Below are 21772 nucleotides of genomic sequence, written 5' to 3' on the forward strand. Positions count from 1 at the left end.
AAATCAAAATTGGTTTCCTTCCATTATTCTGATGTCTATAAATATCAATTCAGCTTTAACAAGTTGGGTTTTTTTTTTTTTTTAAGTTTATTTTAAGGGAAGGAGAGAGGGGGAGAACGAGCGAGCGAGTGAGCATGAGCAGAGGCAGAGAGAGAGAGAATCCCAAGCAGGCTCCGCTCTGTGCTCTGTCAGAGCAAGCCCCATGCGGGGCTTGAACTCAGGAACTGCGAGATCATGACCTGAGCTGAAACCGAGAGTCTGACGCTTAACTGACTGAGCCACCCAGGCGCCCCTCAGCTTGATTCAATAAGTTTTATATTAATAGTGATTAAGGTTGTCTTCAGTTTCCCCTCCTTTTACTTAATTTCCATGACTTTCCAGTTCTGCTTCATAAATATCCCATTCCACTTCACCATCGCCCTGGTCCGGGCCTTTGTCATGTTTTCTCTGGAATAACAGGCTCTCCCCTCCTGGCCTCCCTGGCTCCACCTGTCCCCCTTCATTGCAGCCCTTGGTTGTCATATCTGCCCAGAGCTCTGCCACCTTCATAAGTCTTTAATGGCTTCTCGTTGCTTATAGAGGAACATCTAGTCTTCTTGGCACAGCCCGTGAGGTCCTTGATGCTCTGGTCCTGGTGGTTCTCGACACTGTAGACCTTTCTACTGTGGAACTCCACCCCCCACCCCCGACCCCGCAACCCCACCCCGTACCACTATGGTCCCTGGCCAAACTATAGCACTTGACCTTCCCTAACACAACTTGTACAGAAGATCCCTGACTTCACAGCGGTTCAACTTAGGACTTTTTGACTTTACGATGGTGCAAAAGCGATACGCATTCAGCGGAAACCATACCGCAGACTTCGAATTGGATCTTTTCCCAGGCTAGCAATACGCAGTAGGATCCCCTCTTGTGATGCCGCGCAGTGGCAGCGAGCACAGCTCCCAGGCACCCACGCCATCACGAGGGTCTGCAACCGACACACTGAAACCATCCGGATTCTCACTTTGAGTATAGGCTTCAGCAAGTTACGTGAGGTAGCCAACACTGTGTTGTAAAATAGGCTTTGTGTTAGGTGATGTTGCCCGCCTGCAGGCTGCTGTGAGCGTTCTGAGCACATTTTAGGTAGGGTGTGCCGAGCTCTGATGTTCAGTAGGTTGGGTGTATTTTCATTTTCAGCTCATGATATTTTTAACTTACGTGGGGTTTATTGGGATGTAACTCCATCGTAAGTCAAGGAAGATCTGTACTGGGGGCTTCTGTGGTTTTCCTCGTTGTCTCCTGCGCTTCCCGTTGCCTGTGGCTTTTGGTTAACCTGTCAACTCCATCTGAGCTCCCGCTCAGATACCACTTCCTTCAAGAGACCGCTTTCCCCTGGTGTTCAGCATTCACCATGTCCTCGGTTCCAGTACATGTTGGCTCTTAACCTCTGTGGAGGGGTCATTCCCAGAGGCTGAAGGTGTGCTCTCCTTCCACGCTGCCCACACCTTCCTCACCTGTCACCGTGTCTTGAAGTTAGTGACTTCCCCGTGTTTGCAAAATGAAAGACTTGGTCCATTTTCATCGTCAGAAAGGCAGAGGAGGTCTCAGATCTTTATGAAGTAGGCGATCAGTGCATTTGGTCTTGAATTTTTGTTCTTTGGAAAGAAAAGGAATTTTTGTTCTTTGGAAAGACAAGAAGAAGAAAAACTATATGCCACCTGACCTTTGAAGTACCCTCTCTATTCCCACCGCATGATTTCGGCCTGGTTTTGCCGCTTGTGTTTAGTCATCGTGAAGATTTAGTTGGATTTGGATTTGGGGTGAGAATTCAGTAGAAGTTGTGATGTAAAACTAAGGAAGCTGCAATTCTGAAACAAAGCAGTCATTAGATTCGACAAGGGCAGTCTTGGTCCCGAAAATGCCGAGTTTCAAAGCTTTGCGAAGGCCTTTCCATAGTTTTCAGCGTGGCAGAATTCGCGTCGAAGCCTCGGAGGGTTGGGGAATCTAATCCGTGTGTTGGTAGGTCGTCATTTGCTTCAGGCACCTTTGTCCTGCTGGCCCTGACCTGCCCTCGCTCGGCTCCGGCCTCCAGGATTCCCCACTCTCGGTGCTTCCCTCGCACGTTCTGTTCTTTTTCCTTCGTGTCGCCCTCTGTATATGCCTTTTATATCTGTAGTGCCAGCAGCATGCAGGATCTGTCTTCCAGAGAATGTGGATTCGTTTTTCTCATTAGCCATCTGTTTCAGCTGTTAATCTTGTAGATGTAAGTTTTCTCTTTGGGGCTTTAAGTAGATAATTTGCTTTGGGGATGAGGGGATCTTGTCATCTGATATTGCTTATATGCTGTGCATCTATAGTTTTAAAATTCCCAGTTTTATTCTCCTCTTCTCTAGGTACCTTAATAGAGCTCGTTCTTAGCGTGGCTGAAAGTATAGACTGCGAGGTGTGGAATTGGGTATGTGGGAAATAGACATGTTGTTGGCCCTCCCCAGCCCTCCTCCAACCGGCCAGTGATTTCTTACCAGTACTTAACTATAGTAAGATTGTTTGGTAGCCCTTGCTGGCCAGTAAGGCATGGCTTCCTGGATAACCTATCTTTCCTGGCAATTTTTCCTAAGGAGGAAAATTAGGAAAGCTTTTATCGCTGTTTTCATTTTTTTTTTTTTAATTTTTTAAGTGTTTGTTTATTTTTGAGAGAGTGGGAGGCACAGAATCCGAAGCAGGCTCCAGGCTCTGAGCTGTCAGCACAGTGCCCGACGCAGGGCTCGAACTCACAAACCGCAAGATCATGACCTGAGCCGAAATCGGACGCTTAAGCGACAGAGCCGCCCAGGCGCCCCTTTTTTCTTTATTTTCAATACCCAATTTCGTATTGCAACTTAGCTACAAAACTCCCAGTTTTGCCGAAATAAGATCGTATATTGGGGCACCTGGCTGGCTCAGTCGGAGGAGCGTGCGACTCTTGGTCTCGGGGTCATGAGTTTGAGCCCCTCGTTGGTTGTGAAGATTACCTAAATAAAGACTTAAAAAAAGACCATACATTGAATTGCTGGCCATTGTTAAAGAAAGTTATCTTAAAACTGAGCATTCAGTGAGATGGTATTTACCTAGAAGTTATTTTTGTGTCTTTAAGTGCAAGAGAAAACTTGAGCAATATGCCTTACTTATTTATTTACTTATATATTTAAGCCCTACTATCACAACACTTCCTGTATGCTAGGCACAAGCCTAAATGCTTTACAAATATTAACCCATTTGAAGATGCTGTGATCTCCATCCTGTCATCTCAATTTAAAGATGAAGAAAACAAAACAGGGTAAAAGGCCCACCATTTGAACCCAGGTACTCTGGCTCCTGAGTGAATGCTTTCATCTCAGTGTTGCCTCTCATCTGAGTCTGAATTAGAAATCCAGAGTCTAGACTTTTGCTTAAAAAAAAAAAAAAAAAAGGCAAAATAAAGCATGGATACACAAAAAAACACGACTGTGACAAGTTTTTTTGCATCAGGATTTGGAATCAAGATTTTACATGGAATAGTCATAGAATTTGAGAACTGAAGGTAATCTTAGAGATAGCTTAATCTTCACGAAGCTGTTAGTAACTGGCAAATTAGCATGATTTCCAGGGCTTTAGAGCTTAGTGGTATTAAGATTCAATGCAAAGAGGGGCGCCTGGGTGGCTCAGTTAAGTGTCTGACTTCAGCACAGGTCATGATCTCGTACTTTGTGGGTCCAAGCCCATGTCAGGCTCTGTGCTGACAGCTCAGAGCCTGGAGCCTGCTTTCGATTCCGTGTCTCCCTCTCCCTCTCTCTCTCTCTCTCTGCGCCTGCGCCCCCCCTCCCCCTCATATTCTGTCTCTGTTTCTCTCAAAAAAAAAAGATGAGTAAACATTAAAAAAAGACTGCACGCGAAGATCGCTTTTCTTGTGTTATTAGACTACTTCTTTTCCAAGATAGAGTGTAAATACGATAGCCTGCTTCCAGGGAGAAATCCTGCCAAGGCAATTCGATGTAGTAATTTTGCCTTATCCTTGACACTAGCTTGCTCTCCTATGTGATAAATACAGGAGTCAGAATACAGAGGGCGCTCAGGTTCAAGGTGAGACTGGGATCAAGGAGTAAAATAGAAGTTGAAGGCTATAAACAAGCTAACTGACGTACAGTTTTTTAAAAAGGTGGAAGTAAGTTTTAGGCTGTGGAACTTTGAGTTAAAATACCACTGTAGAATTTTGCCCTTTGTAAATAGGGTGCAGTGTATCTGACTGAAGTGTTGCTGTTTCTTACAGTGAAAAAGGCAACAGTGTTCCTGGATATGATTTTTTGGTGAATTCTGTCTGGCCAGAAATTGTACGAGGATTAGAAGAAAAACTGCCTTCGCTTTTTAATCCTGGAAATCCTGATGCATTTCACGAGGTACTTTTCCTCCATCATCCTGATTCTCGAAGATATTAATCAGAGGCTTGAGAAAAATCATGCTTTCTGCACAGACTTCGTTCTGTGCTTTGTTAAAAATAAAAATCTGAGTTTGTGAGTGAGCATTTCCTTAAAATACACAAAATGTTTCATCCAAGTAGTAGTCTCTGATACTGTTGGGACTATATACTATAATTTTAAAATGCAGAGTAAGGTTCAGCCTAGGTACCAATGTGACAAGATATGTATGCACATCATTTTCTCAGTTTTTCAAAAAGATCCTCGAGACCATTAAAAGCCAGTCCCTTTGCAGTGGTTTTCTATGGAAAATTAGGTTTGCAAATGTGTACGGTATAATTTTAAAGGAAAACAAGGTCTCGATTGGATTTTAAAATCCTCATTAATTTGTCGTGTATAGTGGCAGACGGTAAGGTGTGCTGAGCCTGGGGCCTGCTGGCCTTCAAAACAGACGAGAAGACACATTTGGAGCCATAGTGTCACAGAAATACCACTTCCCTGTTCCGACTAATTGTGCGACATGACAGTATGCTTAATCATGTGATCACGTGGTATCGTTTTCAGTGAATCGTGTGACAGTGATTTTTATTATTTGAAAACAGTAGGGCTTTTAAAAATAGACCCCAGAAGCAGAATGATACAGCGGTCTTAAACATTCACCATTTAAGACCCTTTACGTTTTGCTGTCCTCTGGAGTTGTGCTGATCACGTTTATGCTCAAGAGATGTTTCAGCTCAGAAAGGAAACTTTCTCACAGAACTTTGACTTTGGAATTCTAAGCCAGTCCTTAACGTGGCTGGGTCTGTTTCCAGTGAGCACAGCGTCGGTCAGTTCCTTTCACAAAATGCTTTCAGCTTTCAGTCTGGCTGTGACGTGCTTCTCGTGAGGAGAGAAATATCTCGTGTTCCTTTAGCATCTCGTCGTGTGCAGAGGTCTGTCTACTTTTATCCCCAAAGGATGAATAATACCTTGGTCTCAACTCCTCAATACCTCGCCCAACCAGTTGAAAGAAATGAAAAGCCTGTAGTGTTGAGTGAACTAAAATTCCTGCCCAAGCGCAGATGTGAGGAAGTTTCGGTGAATGGTTGGGTGACCCAGAAGGATATGGAGTGTCCACACATGTTCCCCGTAGAGCCTGGGCCCTGGCGGGGGGGGGAACCAGAGGACCCACAGAGGAATGCGCATTTCCAACAGCTGCGGTTCTGCTCTGCTGACCAACCAGGGTGCTGTTTGCTCTATTTCTCAGCTTTGTCTTTGGGTAAATTCTCTGTGAGCCTGAATAGAAGAGGAAGCGTCATCCTTCAAATGATAATAACAGTAGTTAACCTGGGAGGGTACTTTTGTGGGTCACGTTAAAGAATACAGTTTTAGGCACAGCGCGCGGGTGATGAACGTTAAGTAAGTTTCAGCCACGGCTCTTCATGGTGTTGGTAGCTCCCCGTCCGTTTTTGTGCTGTCTGGTCTATGGAGATCATGTGATGGCTCACCTGCTTTGGTTCTTTCCTTTTAAAAATGTTCTACTCCTTCCTCTGGAGTGGCAGTGACAATTATACCACTTAATTTACTGGCTCTGCCAGTTCCAGTGGACGAGGTTAGGGGTGCCGAGAATACGAGAGCTGTCGTTTGCAGAGCACTGGGTTTCCAGGGAGGCTTGCCGCGTAAAACCTCAAGCGTGTCACCGACCCGCTTTGGGCAGTACCGAATTTTCAAGTCAGGACCTCGGACGGGCGACCCCTTTCAGGTCTCTGTCAGTTCTGGAAGCTACGAGTCAGAGTGTTCTTCTTTATCTTGATTACAGTTTTCCCTGTATGTGCTCGTTCCTGGTTAGTTTGCTCACAGTGAAAATTCCGCCTGTTCTTATTTTAGAAATACACCGTAAGCATGGATTTTGTAAGAGCATTTGAACAGCAGTGTGGAACACAGGCCAGCGTGAGGAGATTAAGAGCACATCCCGCCTATCACAGCTTCAGTAATAAGTGGAACTTGCCTGTTTATTTTCAAATAAGGTCAGTGATTTATTCCTTCCCCCCCCCCCCCCCCCCCAGCCTTCTGAAATGGGACTAGAATACCAGGTCAGGGTGTTGCCTCCAGGAAACAGTCCTCGGAGATGATCGTGCCGTTCCTTGGGAAACAAGATCGAAAGTGGGAACGTGCAAGAAGTGTCGTCATTGCTGGCGTTCCGGTTGGCATGACAGAAAAACCATTTGGTAATTAAAGGGCTGAGGACCCCGGCCTCGGACCGAGGTGGGCCCCGCGCCCAGCTCCGTCCTCCTGCGCTCCGTCCGCGGCAGCCTGTCCGTTTTGTCCTTCTCCCCACCCGCCTTCGTCAGGCAGCAGGCCCGGCCCACGTGGGTCTGTTGTTGGCTTTTCTGTGCTGGTTTTTCCCTGAGAGTGGGGAGAAGCGTATTCTTCGCAGCTGGTTCCGTCAGTCGGTTTATGAGAATCCTAGTTATTATTTTGGCCGTCTCTGACATCTTTTGGATGTCTTTGACATCTGTGACATTTGTTCTCTCTGTTCTGGAAAATGGTGACACTTCTAACAGATGTCGTGACGATACCACGTACGTAAATAAGTGCTTTCATAAACTGGGGACATTTAGGATAAACTCTTAGCAACATATGTTCTGTTAGAAAAACAGACGAAAACAGCCATTTTTGCAGAGTGTCTTGAACGAGGTCATGGTAAGTTCCTTCATCGAATGACATTAACTGGAGCGTTTTAGTTAGGAAGGTCTGGAAAGAGTTGCAGGCTTTTTGTTGAAATCGCTGAGTGCTTTCATTCATTAGGATGCAGTCCTTTTCCCTAGAGTTCTGGGGGGAAATTACAGAGGGGGAAATACGTTAAGGATTAGGTCCCTTGATTGTAATTGCTTGCCATGATTGAGAATGTATGTAATCATCTTCTGATAATGAAATCACAGCTACCAGAATGTTAGTGAGGCGCCCTTGCTCGTACCACACTGTATTTTATGCTTAATTTTGCCAGCGTGACATCACCACGTAGCTTGTCTCTCAGTAGGATATGAAGGATTTGTTCTTCTAAGGTATTCATGGACTGCACTGGGAGTGGTTTTTGCAGGGTAATGAAGATCAGCCCAGGGCAGGAAGCCCTTTTGATGCAGGAGTGGAATTTAAAACAGTGAAGTATTCTTTCACAGTATAAGACTGCAATAGAGGGGCGCCTGCGTGGCTCAGTCGGTTCAGGCCCAACTCTTAATACCAGCTTAGGTCATGATTCCAGGGTCATGGGATCGAGCCCCTCATCAGGCTCAGTGGTGAGCATGGAGCTGGCTTAAGATTCTCTCTCTCTCTCTCTCTCTCACTCTCACTCTCTCTCACTGTCTCTCACTCTCTCTCACTCTCTCTGACTCACTCTCACTCTCACTCTCTCTGCCTCTCTGCCCTTCTCCCCTGCTTGTGCCCTTTCTCTCTAAAAATAAAAATAAAAAAAATAAAATTGGGGACTAACACGTATGTATATATGTATGTATGTACGTGTGTGTATATATATGACCGCAGTGGAGAAGAAATGTCTAGCATTTCTTCTGTGGTCCGGGTTTGAAGTTAGATTGCTTTAGACGTCCAGTACTGTGACATCACATAGTCCTGCCTGCTGCCTCCAAACTCCTCTTCCTAGTCATTTCCCCAGATCCCGTGACCCCACCCTTGGAGATCCTGCACTGTCGTCCCCCTCCCCGCCCCTCCCCCCCCCGGACTTGCCCCCCCTGGAGCTCTGGTGGCTGTTTCGGGGTGTGCTCTGGGCTCGCCAGGCCGGACGCCACAGCGACAGCACAGCCTCCCCTCAGCCGCCTCTCACGGGGCCGGCAGCCGAGGTGGGTTTAAAGTCAGCCACTTCCCTGAATGATTTTGTACGTTACCAGATTTTAACAGTAAGCAATCAAAAGGATCGGTGAGCCTTTCTCTGTAAACCATTTTACTTAAAATTTGTGAAATTTGTAAAACATCACATCTGAGTTGCGAAGTGTGGAACTTGTATTCACTTATGTTTGTTTTTCCATTAAAAAAAAAATAAGTTCAAATAATACTTTGTAGGACTGCCCTATTGATTTTTACCAGGCGTCACATTGTTTACTCTGAGTGATGACCAGAAGTTTCACAAACATGACTAGGGTCAGAGTTACATTGTGAGGGGATTCACTTCAGGGCCATTTAAAGGAGGCCCAAAACCCATGGGGTGGTATACTTTGACATGTTCATAGGGAGGAACGTGAACATTGCTCTCTTGGGAACAGGCTTACGCCACTGGTCTGACGGTAAACCTGTATCCTGTCATCCTAGGAACCGAGGTGGCCCTTCCAGCCAGCACCATCCGGGGGTGCACTTGAACCCCTCACTGTTCCCGATGCCCTGCCTGGCCTTCATGTCACTTGTTCCCGTAGGTGTAGTAGAAAGCAGGTTTAGGGGCGCCTGGGGGGGGGGGGTGCTCAGTCGGTTAAGCGTCCCACTATTGATTTAAGCTCAGGTCATGATCTCGCCGTTCATGAGATGACAGCACGGAGCCTGCTTGGGATTCTCTCTCTTCCTCTCTCTCTGCCCCTCCTCTGCTCACGCTCGCTCTCAGAATGAATGAACAAACTCCAAAAACAAGAAAAAGGTTTACGATTCAGTTTCTCACAGGAAGAAAGTAAATGCAAATATGACCCAGTGGTCTCCAGTGCAGTGAGCCGGTGGCTCCGCAGAGACTAGGCTCAGTCCCTGAACTGCCGTAGGCTAAGTTCTCCGCCATCTTTAATTGAAGTCTTTCTAGAACATTGTATACTCCCGGAACATTCACTGTAGATGTATTGCATTCAGTACATGCTGAACATAATATATCTCCTCCTAGCAACGTGGGCTTTCTGCAGCATCGACGTGCTTTCCCTTTGCCCCGAGTACGCGTGTGTGTGGAGTAGACATGTGCCCCGCGACGCTTTGGATACTACGGGGCAGAGATTGCAACGCCCGGCAGTGTTACCTTCGCTGCTTTTATTTTTTTTATTTTTATTTTTTTTAATTTTTTTTTTTAACATTTATTTATTTTTGAGACAGAGAGAGACAGAGCATGAACGGGGGAGGGTCAGAGAGAGAGGGAGACACAGAATCTGAAACGGGCTCCAGGCTCTGAGCAGTCAGCACAGAGCCCGATGCGGGGCTCGAACTCACATACCGCGAGATCGTGACCTGAGCCGAAGTCGGACGCTTAACCGACTGAGCCACCCAGGCGCCCCTCGCCGCTTTTATTTTTACGGAAGCGCTTTGCGATGATTGCATACCTGTGGCATGCGTGGAGGGATAGGTCTAGAGGCCTCTCCCAAACCCAGATTTCAGAATGTAGAAACATCCTGTCTGGGGTCACCTCTGTTACAGATACCCTAGCAAGCGCCGTGGGCATCACACGCGCGTGGACCAACTCCAGCACGGCTTCTCAAGGGTCCCCAAGGTGGCCTCTCCCTTTTTGCCGTTTTCCAAGAACGACAGCACCTCACCTCAGTCCTGGAAGTTAACTGCCCAGCAGAGCTGCGCGAGGGGCTGCCGCTGGGCTCCCGGCTGGGGAGGCACAGCTCTGCCAAGTGACCTGGGTAGTTTTACTTCCATGGGTCTTTCAGCGTGGTTGCACGGTCAGATGGCTGTGTCGAGGCCGCGACATAGCACCCGTGCCTCTCACTTGCAGGTTCCCCTGGGCAGTAGGAGGGGGCTTCCTTTCCCACGGGAAAGCAGCCAACTCTTGCGGTTCGGGGCAGCCGGGGGCCTGGGGCTCTGGGCCGTGTTGCACGTTCATGGAGGGCACGGCCGCTGCTCTTGGTCTGACGTGCTGTTCCTTTCACCCTCCAGACAGGTTCCTTAAGCTCAGGCTCTGAACTGCTTTGAAAAAAATGTGTACTATAAAAAACCCAAAAGGCTCAGGGAAATTAATCTTGAGCGGGTGTCAGCATGTGTTGCCAGCAAGGGAACTAGCAGGTGACGGGTGTGCTGGGGAAGGTCCGACGGCGGAGGTTCCGTAGTTGGGACCCGATGCCACGTGCACAGCTTGTTTCCAAAACACAGCGTTTTCATGTCACACAGCCCTGAAAACGTGCCCACGCAGTTACTAAAACGGAATTCTGTGACGGGAGAAGGCGCTGCCTGGTGTGCCAGCTGACCACCCAGGAGGACTGACCCGGGAGGCAGGGGCCGGACAGCACGGGAGGCTGGGCAGCAGTGTGAACAGCACACGCAGCGGGCTGTTGTAGTGTTCACCGACTGCTCGCGGTGACTTTTCTCAAACTGCAAACAGATCCGGAGTCCAGCCTTCCCATTCCTTACTTTAGAGACGTTTCCTTTTTTCCCTACGGCAGCGTGAGTCGAGGTGGATCGGAGATCCCGCTGTCTTGTGGCCGCGAGGCGATGACACCGAGTACAGCCACGTGGGCCTGGCCTGACACGGGCTGCTTGATGGCGGTCTAACCGGGTGGTTTGTTTAGTTCAAAAAACACGGGGTTGGTTGTGATTCCAATCAGCCGCAGATAACAGAGAAGCCCTGCCTGACGGTGGCTTAATCGGGAGAAATTTATTCCTTGCTCGGTGGAAAACAGTGGGAGAATGGGCCTCCTGGGGCCGGCCGGGCATCTGTAAGGGTGTCTTTGGGACGCTCTTCGAGACAAGCCAGCGGAGGAAGTTCCTGTGGCTCAGGAGGAAGGGAGAACGGGTAGGTAAAGGCATGCAGCAGCAGCATAAACCCTAACCTGTGCTCTTGTTTTTCTCTCAGATTTAGAGAGATCGCGGGATCCTTAGAAGCAGCACTTACAGCTGGGTTGGAGGACGCTCCAGGTAATTTCCGTAAAGCGATCAATGGCGGATGTCACGCAAGGGGTTAAGCTCAGCGCTTACCTAAGCCTTCGTTTTCTGAGGGTACTTTCACCTTCTTTTGTCGCGCAGGTGAAAACGTAGCTTAAAAACACGGCTCAACCTCTTTTTTTTTTTTTTTTCTAAAAGGCTAAAAGTATATTTTTTGGTCCATAGAGCTTCTTTCCTTAGAGGATCAAAAGAACGGACTATTATGCAGCCATAAAAAAAAAAGAACAAAATCTTGCCGTTTGCAACGACACGGAGGGAGCTAGAGAGCGTAATCCTAAGTGAAATAAGGCACTTGGACAAAGAGAAATACAATGTAATTTCACTCATAGGGTGGAATTTTAGAAACGAGACAAATGGACAAAGAAAAAAACGAAACAAACCAAAAAACACAGACTCTCAGATAGAACAAACTGGTGGTCACCGGAGGGGAGGGGGGTGGGGCGGAGCAGGGGTGAAGTAGGGGATGGAGACAAAGAGCACACGTATCTCGAGCACCGAGCAATGTATGGAAGCGTTGAATCACTATGTTGTACACCTGAGACTAGGACAACACTGTATGTTGACTCCACTGGAATTAAAATAAGATTGAAAATAAATGCTTTAAGAACGTAAGAAGCAGACCTCAGTTTTGTCTCTGAATATAACCTGTCACGGGGGATTAGCCCCTGGTGATCAGCGCTTTTTATAGAAAACTGGATTCCATCCGTTTTCCTCCCAGGCTAAGGTAAAGCGTCAGGATGGCCCTTCCCTCCTGGGGGATGATTTACAACTGGGGCTCCTGCCTCAGGCCTCCTGAGCCCTCAGCCCCAGTCCTGGGACACTGGGGAGGTGACAGTGGGTGGTGGGTTGCAGACAGGTTTGGTTTCCTTAACAGCCTCATTGATCTTGTGTCTTGTAGTCACTCCCAGTGGCCGCTCGCGTAACGCACGGCTGTTTCGATAGCCACACGGGTCTCTAGGCCACTCCCACTTAAGTTTCTGCTCCCTTCTGTGTAGCTAAGTCAGGCTGACTGCACCATTTTAGGCTCCGAGGTGGTTTTTCGTCTGTCTTTGCAAAACATGGTCCTATGTGATCGACTTCCTGTATGTAGCGAGTTCCGGTAGAGGAACGGAAGAGCAGACAAACGAAACTGGACAAACTCAGAATTGTAGTTGAGACGCCTGCAGGGGACCACTCCAGCTTGGGTTTGTGGACTTGGTACAAAATACCTGTTGACAAGTGATTGCCGAATGCCATAGATGTTCAGTCTCAAACATCCGGGAGGGGGAATTGTGTAAAATTAGAAAAACGCACTGCCTCAAAAGATGACACAGCATGGATTATGGCCGCGTTCTTCACTCTTGAATTATGCATCAGAACTATTAGAATTTAGCTGGGAATTGCCTGAGATTCTTTACGTGTCTGTCTGTTTCTCTAGCTGGCAGTTCGTTTTGCCTTTTGGCTTCTCACAGAACATGGAGCAGCCTTCAGAGGTGCTGGTCGGACGAGATGTTCTTGCCGGTGCTGGCGCATCGTCTGTGGAGGCTCACACTGCAGATTTTGGCTCGGTACTCTGTGTTTGTCAGCGAGGTGAGGGCTGGCCGCGTAGCTCGTCCAGAATCACGACCGTTGGGAATTAAGGGGGGGGCATCTCGGTGGCTCATTCAGTGGAGCGTCCGACTCTGGCTCAGGTCACGATCTCGCGGTTTGTGGGTCCGAGCCCCGCGTCGGGCTCCGTGCTGACAGCTCGGAGCCTGAAACCTGCTCCGGAGTCTCTCTCTCTCTGCCCCTCCCCCCCTTGCACTCTGTCTCCCTTTTAAAAATAAGTAAACATTGTTAAAAAATATTAAAAAAGAATTAAAGAGGGACACATGGGTGGCTCAGTTAGGTAAGCATCTGACCCTTGATTTCGGCTCAGGTCATGATCTCACAGTTGGTGGGTTCAAGCCCCGTCAGTCAAGCTCTGCTCTGATGGCACAGAGCCTGCTTGAGATTCTCTCTCCCTCTCTCTCTCTCTGCCTGCCCTCGCTCATGTGCACACTTTCTCTCAAAAATAAATATTAAAAAAAAAAAAAATTAAAGATACCTTAAGCTAAATACGCTAAGACTCTTAAAGGCCAGGCTGTCATGAGAGGTCATCTGGAGGACAAAAATCGACTCATTTCTCAAGTCTGTATCCAGTATTTGTTTCCTTTTTCTTGCCACCGTTGCCTGTATGGGTGTCTGTTATCCCATTGTCCGTGCTTCCTCTTGTGGAAAAGCACTGTCCCGACAAGCTCATTTTCCCATCTCAAAGCCAGAATCTCCGAGATGCCTCGAAATTAAGACAGAGATGCTCATTTTAATGAAAATGAGTAGAAATAAAAACATACACATTTTAATCATATTTGGAAGTTTTAAAAAATCGTATGATCATCTGGACTAAAAGGTAATAAAATTAATTAACCTTCCCTTCATTTCAGAATACCCTCCTTTTCTCCTTGTCGAGTAGTTGACTCTCTTAAGTATCCGCATGCCTGTGAAGATGGATTAGGTGTCGTGCACACAGCTGTAGCGGTGATCGTACAGGTCAGCCCTGAGCACCCAGGCAGTCCCCGAGCCAGCGTCTCGTGCTCAGAGAGGCCCTGGCCCCTCCTGGACAGTCGCAGGGGACAGACAGACATGCAGCCTGTTCACTGTGCGTGATGAGTATGAAAATGGGCCTAGGCGTGCGTAAGTTGTCAGGAAGGACGGCGTGACAAAGCCTCAGCTATCAGAAGGAATGCAATCTTGAGTTGGAGAGGAGAGCCCGGCTTGTCTTGCAGGGTCTTCTAACGGAAGGAGCACAGGCTTTCACGGCAGACAGACTGAGGTTCTGCCACTTTTTTTTTTGTTTTTTAAGTTTATTCTGAGAAAGAACACAAGTAGGGGAGGGGCAGAGAGAGAGAGAGAATCCCAAGCAGGCTCTGCACCGACACGGGGCTCGAACTCATGAACCTTGAGATCAGGACCTGAGCTGAAATAGAGGTGGCCACCTAACCTACTGAACCACCCAGGCGCCCCCAGGTTCTGCCACTTTGAAATTTTGTGGCCTTGGGAGACTTAGCTCTAGGGGTCCCGGATTCTTTACCTGTGAAATGGCAAAACGGTTTCCATCCGTGAGGAGTAAAAAGGGATCTGTTGACCAGCAGATTGTTGACAGAAGTGCCTGGCAGATTCTGGGAGCTCGGTGGAAGCTAGTTCTCTTTTTCCCTTCTGCCTTCCTCTGCTCAGAAGGGTTCTTTTTTTTTTTTTTTTTTTTTTTTTTTAATTTTTTTAAGTTTATTTACTTTGAGAGAGACAGAGACAGCACAAGTGGGGGAGGAGGCGAGGCAGAGAGAGAGCGAGAGAGAAACCCAAGCAGGCTCCGTGGTGTCAGCTTAGAGCCCAATGTGGGTCTGAAACTCAACGAAATGTGAGGTCATGACCTGAGCTGAAACTGAGAGTCGGACGCTCAACTGACGGAGCCACCCAGGCGCCCCCCCCCTTTTTTTTTTTTTAATTTTTTAAGTTTATTTACTTTGAGAGCAGAAGGGTTCTTAACAGACCCCCCTGTCCACCAAGCGGTTTCTGAAGACCCCTGTGCAGTTGATTCCGGGGAGGCAGCGGGGTTGATGTGATTCTTCGGTTAGGCCTGAGTAGGCTGGGTCCTGCATTCTTACCAGCCAGTAATTCTCAGGTCTCCAAGAAATTATTTTGCCTCACATGTTCATTATTCCGTTTTTTCCTTGTGCCGGGGGTACTTCTCTTTGATTTTTCCCTTGTAACAAATCATATTGTGCAAGTAACACTTTTGTTGATACTATTTGAAACCTGGTGAGGTTTGGATTGTGCTTTTTTTATCCCTATTAATTAATTATAATTGACATTAGGTAAATTTACCGAGCAAACCTGGTAAATGATTTACCTAGTTGAGCTAATGAATTTTTTTTTAACTGTGATATTCCAGAAATTAATTTTAGTTTCGTTCAGGGACCTGTTTTGGTTTTTGCCTGTTACTTTTAATCACCAGAAAGGAGACGCGAGCTTAAGGAGGACAAATGTCCATGGGGTTGTAGTTTGGCTTTGTTTCTCCTTGTTGTTCTTTCGTTGGTAAACTTTTACTGAATACTTTGCAGATGGTGGGCCACAAAACTTAATGCTCAGGTATGTGGCAGGTGGAAAAGTAGTTGATCGTTGAAACGGTTTTTCAGCTTTTACTCAGGCCCATCTCTAATGAAAGTGCCAAGGATATTAAAAAGCCTTTGGTGACTGGTGGCAAAGACCCTTCGGTTACCCAGGGAAACAGTGAAGACCAAGCAAGTGGCCCCGTGGAAACAAGGCCCGTGGCTTCCATTTCCAGTACGCAGCTTATGTATGTGGTTGCCGACCTGGACAAGCTTCAGGAGCAGGTAGGCCTGTGTCCCAGGACAAGTCCGGGGGCTCGGTTCGGTGTTTTCGTACAAAGTGACATGTGCAAGGGTCTGACCCCATCTGGCCTCATGGGGCTTGGAATCGTGGGGCCCAGGGCCTCCCGGAGAGCACAGGTTCGCCCGCGCTCCGAGCGGTCTCTCCAGCTTTCCCCCGCAGGGGGGCTCTCTGCCTCCTTGCTTGTCAGTCTAGTCTCATATTTTTTGAACCTGGGTGGGGGGGTCTCTGCTGCCTTTTCAGTGTTCCCGTCACAAGTGACGAGTGAGCCATGCCCCACCGTTCACTAGCTCCGCGTTTTGGCATGATCGCTGGCGGGTTGGATTTTAACGGGTTGTACCCCCACTTGACCACGTATTTCCTGGCAACAGTTAACCTTCGCGTGTACTTTGAAAGTGAACTGTGAAAACTTCTCCCCCTGTTTTCTCTGGGGATGTCCACGTTTGGGGCCTTTATCATTAACAGGGCTTTGTGGGCCAAATTTGTGTTTGCTCTGATACGTGAGTCTGTTTTCCGCTGGTCTTTGTTTGGTATCGGTGAAAGCCACAGAATAGAAAATGGTTTTGCTTCTTCCCTGGGCCTGTTAATAGCCGGGGACTGCTGTTTCCCGTGTTGCTGGATTCTGTTTTAGTGAAAGCGTTAAGAATTTTGCTTTCTTCTGATGAAAATTATAGGAAGTCTTGAGTTTAGTTTCATTTTTCATTAATAGTATGCTAGAGTTTATAGGTGCAAGTTGAATTGCCTCTTCCTTTGATTTATAAAAAAGTAACCGAATATATAAAGTGCATGTATTTATTTCAGCTTCCAGAACTCTTGGAAACAATCAAGCCAAAACTTGAAATGATTGGCTTTAAGAATTTTTCTTCTATCTCAGGTAAAAATGAATCTTTAGACTCAGCACATCTCTGAATAAGAAATAATTTAAAATAAAACTTTAGAGCCTGTAGCATATATTTAAACTACCATTTTCTTTTCTAGTTGTCAATCCTTGGTTGTTTCTATATTCTGTTCTGTGATGATAACTTCTCTAGATGAGATATTTTGTTTAATTCTAATAAGTTGATTCGGCTTATTGTTGTACACTCTCTAAATACTGTGACAGTGTCTAAAATAAAATTCGCACCCGGGCTTCAGTAAGTGGCTAAACTCAGTCTCTGTGTCTGGACAGCAGCCCTGGAGGACTCCCAGACGTCTCTGTCCGCCTGTGCTCCTGCCTTGAGTGACAGGATCATCCAAGACTTAAGTGAGTCTTGCTTCGGCTACCTGAAGAGTGCCCTAGAGGTCCCCAGGCTCTACCGAAGAACCAATAAGGTCAGCACTGTTCCCTGGAAAGCCTTTTGAGGTGGGGAAATACATGACAGGAAAGCCACAGAGGCAGGGGGTTGTTGAGTGAGACCCAGAAATGAGTGCACAGGGGTAGCCCAAGGCAGGCCTGCCCGGCCTCCTCCCGAGAAGCTTTATTTGTGAAAAGGGGACTCTGCAGGTGGATGGTCAGCTGCTTTGGTAATTGGACTCACACAGCACGGCCTCTTCCCGGATTCCCTTGGCCTTAAGGAAAGATGGTAGTAATTTGAAAAGAAAGCTTTTTAACAGATATATGTTTTTAATGGTTTTTATTTATTTCTGAGAGAGAGAGAGAGAGAGCGTGAGCAGGGGAGGGGCAGAGAGAGAGAGGGAGACACAGAATCCGAAGCAGGCTCCAGGCTCCGAGCTGTCAGCACAGAGCCCGACGCGGGGCTCGAACTCACAAACCAAGAGATCGTGACCTGAGCCGAACTCGGACACTCAGCCGACTGAGCCACCCAGGGACCCCTTAACAAAATATTTTTAACTCCTATACTTTGATTCTTGTATCTGGAAAAAAATGAATCGACCTTGCTCCCTTCATATCGTTCTAGCAAGTACCTGCTTTGCTGTTCTGTAACTCGAAAAGATTCGAAAAGCTGTATCAGGAATATGAAAAACATCTCTGAGATGAAAAGGGTGCGGGCACACTGGGGTTTAAAATCGAAATCCCCCGTTGTCTCATTTGGCAAAAAGGCGACTTGGGGAATTCGTTTCGACCAGAGCTGTCGTTTCCGTTCCTGAGCTCTTCTTTCTGTGCATTATACGCACCTTTCCTTCTTGCCACATCTCGCTTAATTTTCCATCGAATTTTCTTTTTTCTCCAGTTGTAGAATTGGGTGTCAGGCAGTTTAGCACCAAAGTGATTTTCGGGACCTGTTGTTTTGGAGCGTCCCCGGAGTTCCTACGCGTCCCTGGTTTGGGGCGGTCTCTGTGTGCCGAGCACGGGCGTCTTGCCCCCCCCCCCCCCGCCTGCGTGACTCAGTGCTCTGGAGGCAGTGAGTGCTCAGCGGAGGTGGACAGAGTCTCCCTTGTGGCTCTTCTTTTCCTTTTCCCAAAATCTGGGGCGTGCAGTAGGATTACCACTTCCAGCAAGAGGACTTTGCCACCTGATTTTCCCTGTCTGGTCTGCCCTGAAGCTCCCACTTCAGAGCGGGAGAGAGAGACCTCCTCTGTATTCCTAGATACATTCATTTTCTTTGCGGAAGCTACCAGCTTTCCCATCTGGGGTATTGACCAAGTGCTTGCGGGTCAGATCCGGTGCGCTGGCGGTCAGATGCTGTCGTTTGCTCTTCTCCAGAGTAGGCACCAGTGTCCATGTTTGCAGACGAAGAAGCTAAAACAGAACCAATTACTCGCCCTAGATCCTTGCGTCTCACTCTGTCGACCAGCAGCATTAGCATGACCTGGCGGGAGCCCATTAGAAATGCACGGCCTCAAACACTGCTCTCCCGGCCCCCGTAACCACGCACTGCAGAACTTGTTCTCTCTGTCCTTTTCTCTCTCTCTCCCTCTCTCTCTCTGGCTCTAAACATTATTTTCCCTTGCTGTACTCTTCCTGACCCCTCCTGTTTTCAGATATCTTTCGGGAGACAACCTTAGTGTCACTACTGGGGAGGGATGGGGTTCGTTCATGTCTCCAAACTGGCACATTAGTAACATCCTTCTGAAGTTTGAATAACTCTTTTTTTTTTTTTCTATACATTTTTTTCAACCCCTACCATCATTACTCCAGGAAGTGCCAACCACAGCCTCCTCTTACGTGGACAGTGCCCTGAAGCCATTTCGCCAGCTTCAGAGTGGGCACAAGGATAAGCTGAGACAGGCAGTAATCCGACAGTGGTTAGAAGGCGCCCTCTCTGAGAGCACTCATAAGTAAGTACCTTAGAAGTAGGCCATCCCGAACTTGCTTAGGGAAGCCCCAAGTCAGAGACTGCGGAGGCCATCGGAGGGTGGCACGTGGCTTGTTGACGACGTCAGATGGCCACGTCGCTGGACGGGTCGGGTGCAGGCGCTCACACCTGAGTTGGTGGCTGAGCTGCTCTGGCCCCCCCCCCCCCCCCCAGCACCTGGAGTGCGATGGGCCACCTGCCCCCCAGCCGCCCAGGGTTCCCCTGGCCCCGCACCTCCTGGGTCAAGGACTTCATGGAGGCGCAGGCACATCCCACTCCCCCGGCACGCCCAGCTTTTGGTGTGCAGGGTGTGTTTCACGCAGCCCTCTTTTTGCAAGGCCAGGCACACGTTTTCCCGTAAGATCCGTTCTCTCCTGTGTCCACAGTGGCTCTGCTCGCGCCAGATAATCGAAAGCGCAGTCTGGCGAGACCACTGCGGCCAAGGAAGAGAAAACACACGTTCTGAAGCCTGATTGTAACTGATAAACGTTCAGTATCCAAAACCCTGCAACCCGTGAAAATCTCAGGAGGTCTTCGGGATCCCTTTGGTCAAATGTCTCTTCGTTTCTCATTTAATAGACTTTTCCCCAAATGCCGGCATTGAGTTATGTCAAAAGCATCTTACTCAATTTTGCTATTGGATTTTGTTTAATTATTTTCTCATGGTACTTGATTTATTTCAATTACTTCTGAGTTCAGGAACATTTGTGGGTTAATTTAGAACATAACAGTGAATTAGAGTCTTGTTTTTGTGGGCAAATATATACCAAGCACCAAGTAGCCAGCTTGTAAACAAAGTTTTGAAATACAACTCCTTTATAATTTGCAAATTATATTGAGAGCACTGTGAAGGTAATTAGTGTTATTTAAAAATTTGAAAGCTTTCCGTTCTTAAGATGAACTGTTCCTAGAACTGACCGTAAATGAATCTGTTACTTGCACTTGGGGAATGAGCTCCAGCTCTTGCCCCCTTCGAGTAGGAAAGATCATTTGGCCTTCGATGTTCTCTTGTTGGTGTCCGGGATGAAAATTGTAAACAGAGTTCACGTATGTATTTCATAAGTTCTGAGGGATTGTGATGCTAGGGTGTCAAGGCTCCTTTTTTTCAGTCTTAAGAAACATTGGTCAGTTCACCATGGCCGATTTCTTTTATTGGAAATGAGTGTTGGTCTTACGAATCTCTTGTGTTGGCCCACCAAGCCAGTCGGTCTGGGGATGCACGCTAGCCCCTCGGTCTCACCAGTAAGCGCGTCTTGTGCCCAAGGTACTACGAAACTGTGTCCGACGTTCTGAACTCGGTGAAGAAAATGGAGGAGAGCCTGAAGCGGCTGAAACAAGCCAGGAAAACCACTCCCGCCAACCCCATCGGTCCCGGTGGCGGCATGAGTGACGACGACAAAATCAGGCTGCAGCTGGCCTTGGACGTTGAGTACTTGGGAGAGCAGGTAACCGCCGAGCCGTCGTCAGGTGCCTCATGTGAGCCCGGACGTGCTGCCGAGGGCGAGCGTGTCCTCCCGGGGCTGGAGGGAGGGGTCAGGGCCCCAGAATACTTGAGGGGAAGGGATGTGCGTAACGAATACCGGAAATTGACCAACTGGTCTTTGGTGCAGTTGGCATCCGCTTGGCTCACGGAGCCCACTGGAGGGGCAGCTCCCAGACGGAGGCGGCGTCTTTTCTGTCCACCGCCGGGGAAGTGCCTGACACGTAGTCAGGCGGTTAGAATAAGTAGAGAAGCATTAGCCCGTGGATCTCTCAGTGTGGCCCCTGAGAGGTCGTCTAAGCCTGACCTCTTTGCTTCCCTGGCCGAGTCTCCTCTGTTCCCATAAAACACAGGTTTTGGAGTCCCAGCAGGCGCAGGAGCATTGCTGGACGTGGTGTCACTTAGGAGGCAGACGTGGGTTGCGTGCCAGGCCTCTCTTCACACAGGTGACTCATTCAAGGATCAGGAAACTTCTCTCGTTCTTGAGAAGCTGGCTTTCTAAACTGTGTAGGGTCCCCGTATAGCACACACCCTCCAGGAAGATCTTGCAGCTGGAGGAGAATTTCCATCCGGAAGTGCTTGCTTTTCTAGCTGACTGAGGACTCTTGCACGTCAGGGTCCTCCCTGGAGATCTAAATTCTGCTGCTTTGATGTGAATTTAGAGATCTATCCCGGCGGAAGTCCGTTGCCCTATTTCTCTCTCTCATAAGAGAAACTTGCAGTCCTTTTACAAACCAGACAATCTGGTAAAGAAATATGAGGAACAAAGAAGCCAGAGAAGGGGGGGGGTGGGGGTGCAGGAAAAGAGACGGCACTCCTTGGTCGCCAGCCCCCAGAATGAACGGCAGCACGCTGACAGATGCTAAATGCTTCTTGTGGGTTTTTCCAGATTTTCCTGTGCGTGTGTGCGCGTGTGTGTTGCCGTTAACAAAAGCGGGCACGTAGTTTGTCACGACTCGGTTACCACGGCAATCCACGGTAGTTGCTCTGCCACGGCAACCACAGTCCCTCAGATTCTAAGAAAATCTGTCGATGACCCGTGAAGACATCAAGTGCTCAGGCACTTTGTGAAAACTCCCCACTTAAAAAATAGTTCGCTTGGTGATTTCTTTTCGTGCGCCTCCTTTGCAGTCCACAAAAGAGGCTCTTCCCCTGGCAAGAGCCTGATCTGATGGACTGAGATAAATGAACATACTGGCGTCTTTGAGGGTGCAGTGTTTAACCCCCAAAAGCGAAGCTCTGCAATAAGCAGATCCTTCCTGTGAGGGGAGAAGGCTCTGCCAGCCTTTGGGGAGCCGCCCTTTTCAGATTCCAGAGAGGATCGGGGTGACATCCCGTGTGTTCTTTATGAGGCTCTTTTGTTCGCGCTCAGCTCACACCGCGGTGCCTTTATCCGCTCTCGTGGC

General features: G+C 48.1%; 1 protein-coding gene across 5 annotated transcripts in view; it reads left to right on the top strand.

Moving 5' to 3' along the window:
• Positions 1-21772, top strand: part of COG2 (component of oligomeric golgi complex 2) — a 46660-nt gene that overhangs the window by 24154 nt on the left and 734 nt on the right. Inside the window, exons 9-18 of one of the 5 annotated variants that reach the window (XM_058696112.1) lie at positions 4268-4394; positions 6279-6418; positions 11158-11219; positions 12664-12815; positions 15437-15634; positions 16452-16524; positions 16822-16961; positions 18730-18869; positions 20151-20331; positions 20720-21768. In XM_058696112.1, the coding sequence (XP_058552095.1) occupies positions 4268-4394; positions 6279-6418; positions 11158-11219; positions 12664-12815; positions 15437-15634; positions 16452-16524; positions 16822-16961; positions 18730-18869; positions 20151-20331; positions 20720-20890 (1384 nt within the window). In that variant the 3' untranslated portion in view covers positions 20891-21768. Of the gene's footprint in view, positions 1-4267; positions 4395-6278; positions 6419-11157; positions 11220-12663; positions 12816-15436; positions 15635-16451; positions 16525-16818; positions 16962-18729; positions 18870-20150; positions 20332-20719; positions 21771-21772 lie in introns of those variants that run through there. The other 4 variants (XM_058696109.1, XM_058696114.1, XM_058696113.1 and 1 more) reach the window with 4 other exon arrangements.

Source organism: Neofelis nebulosa, chromosome 13 (assembly GCF_028018385.1).
Source record: "Neofelis nebulosa isolate mNeoNeb1 chromosome 13, mNeoNeb1.pri, whole genome shotgun sequence".
In the NCBI taxonomy this organism is placed as follows: Eukaryota; Metazoa; Chordata; class Mammalia; order Carnivora; family Felidae; genus Neofelis; species Neofelis nebulosa.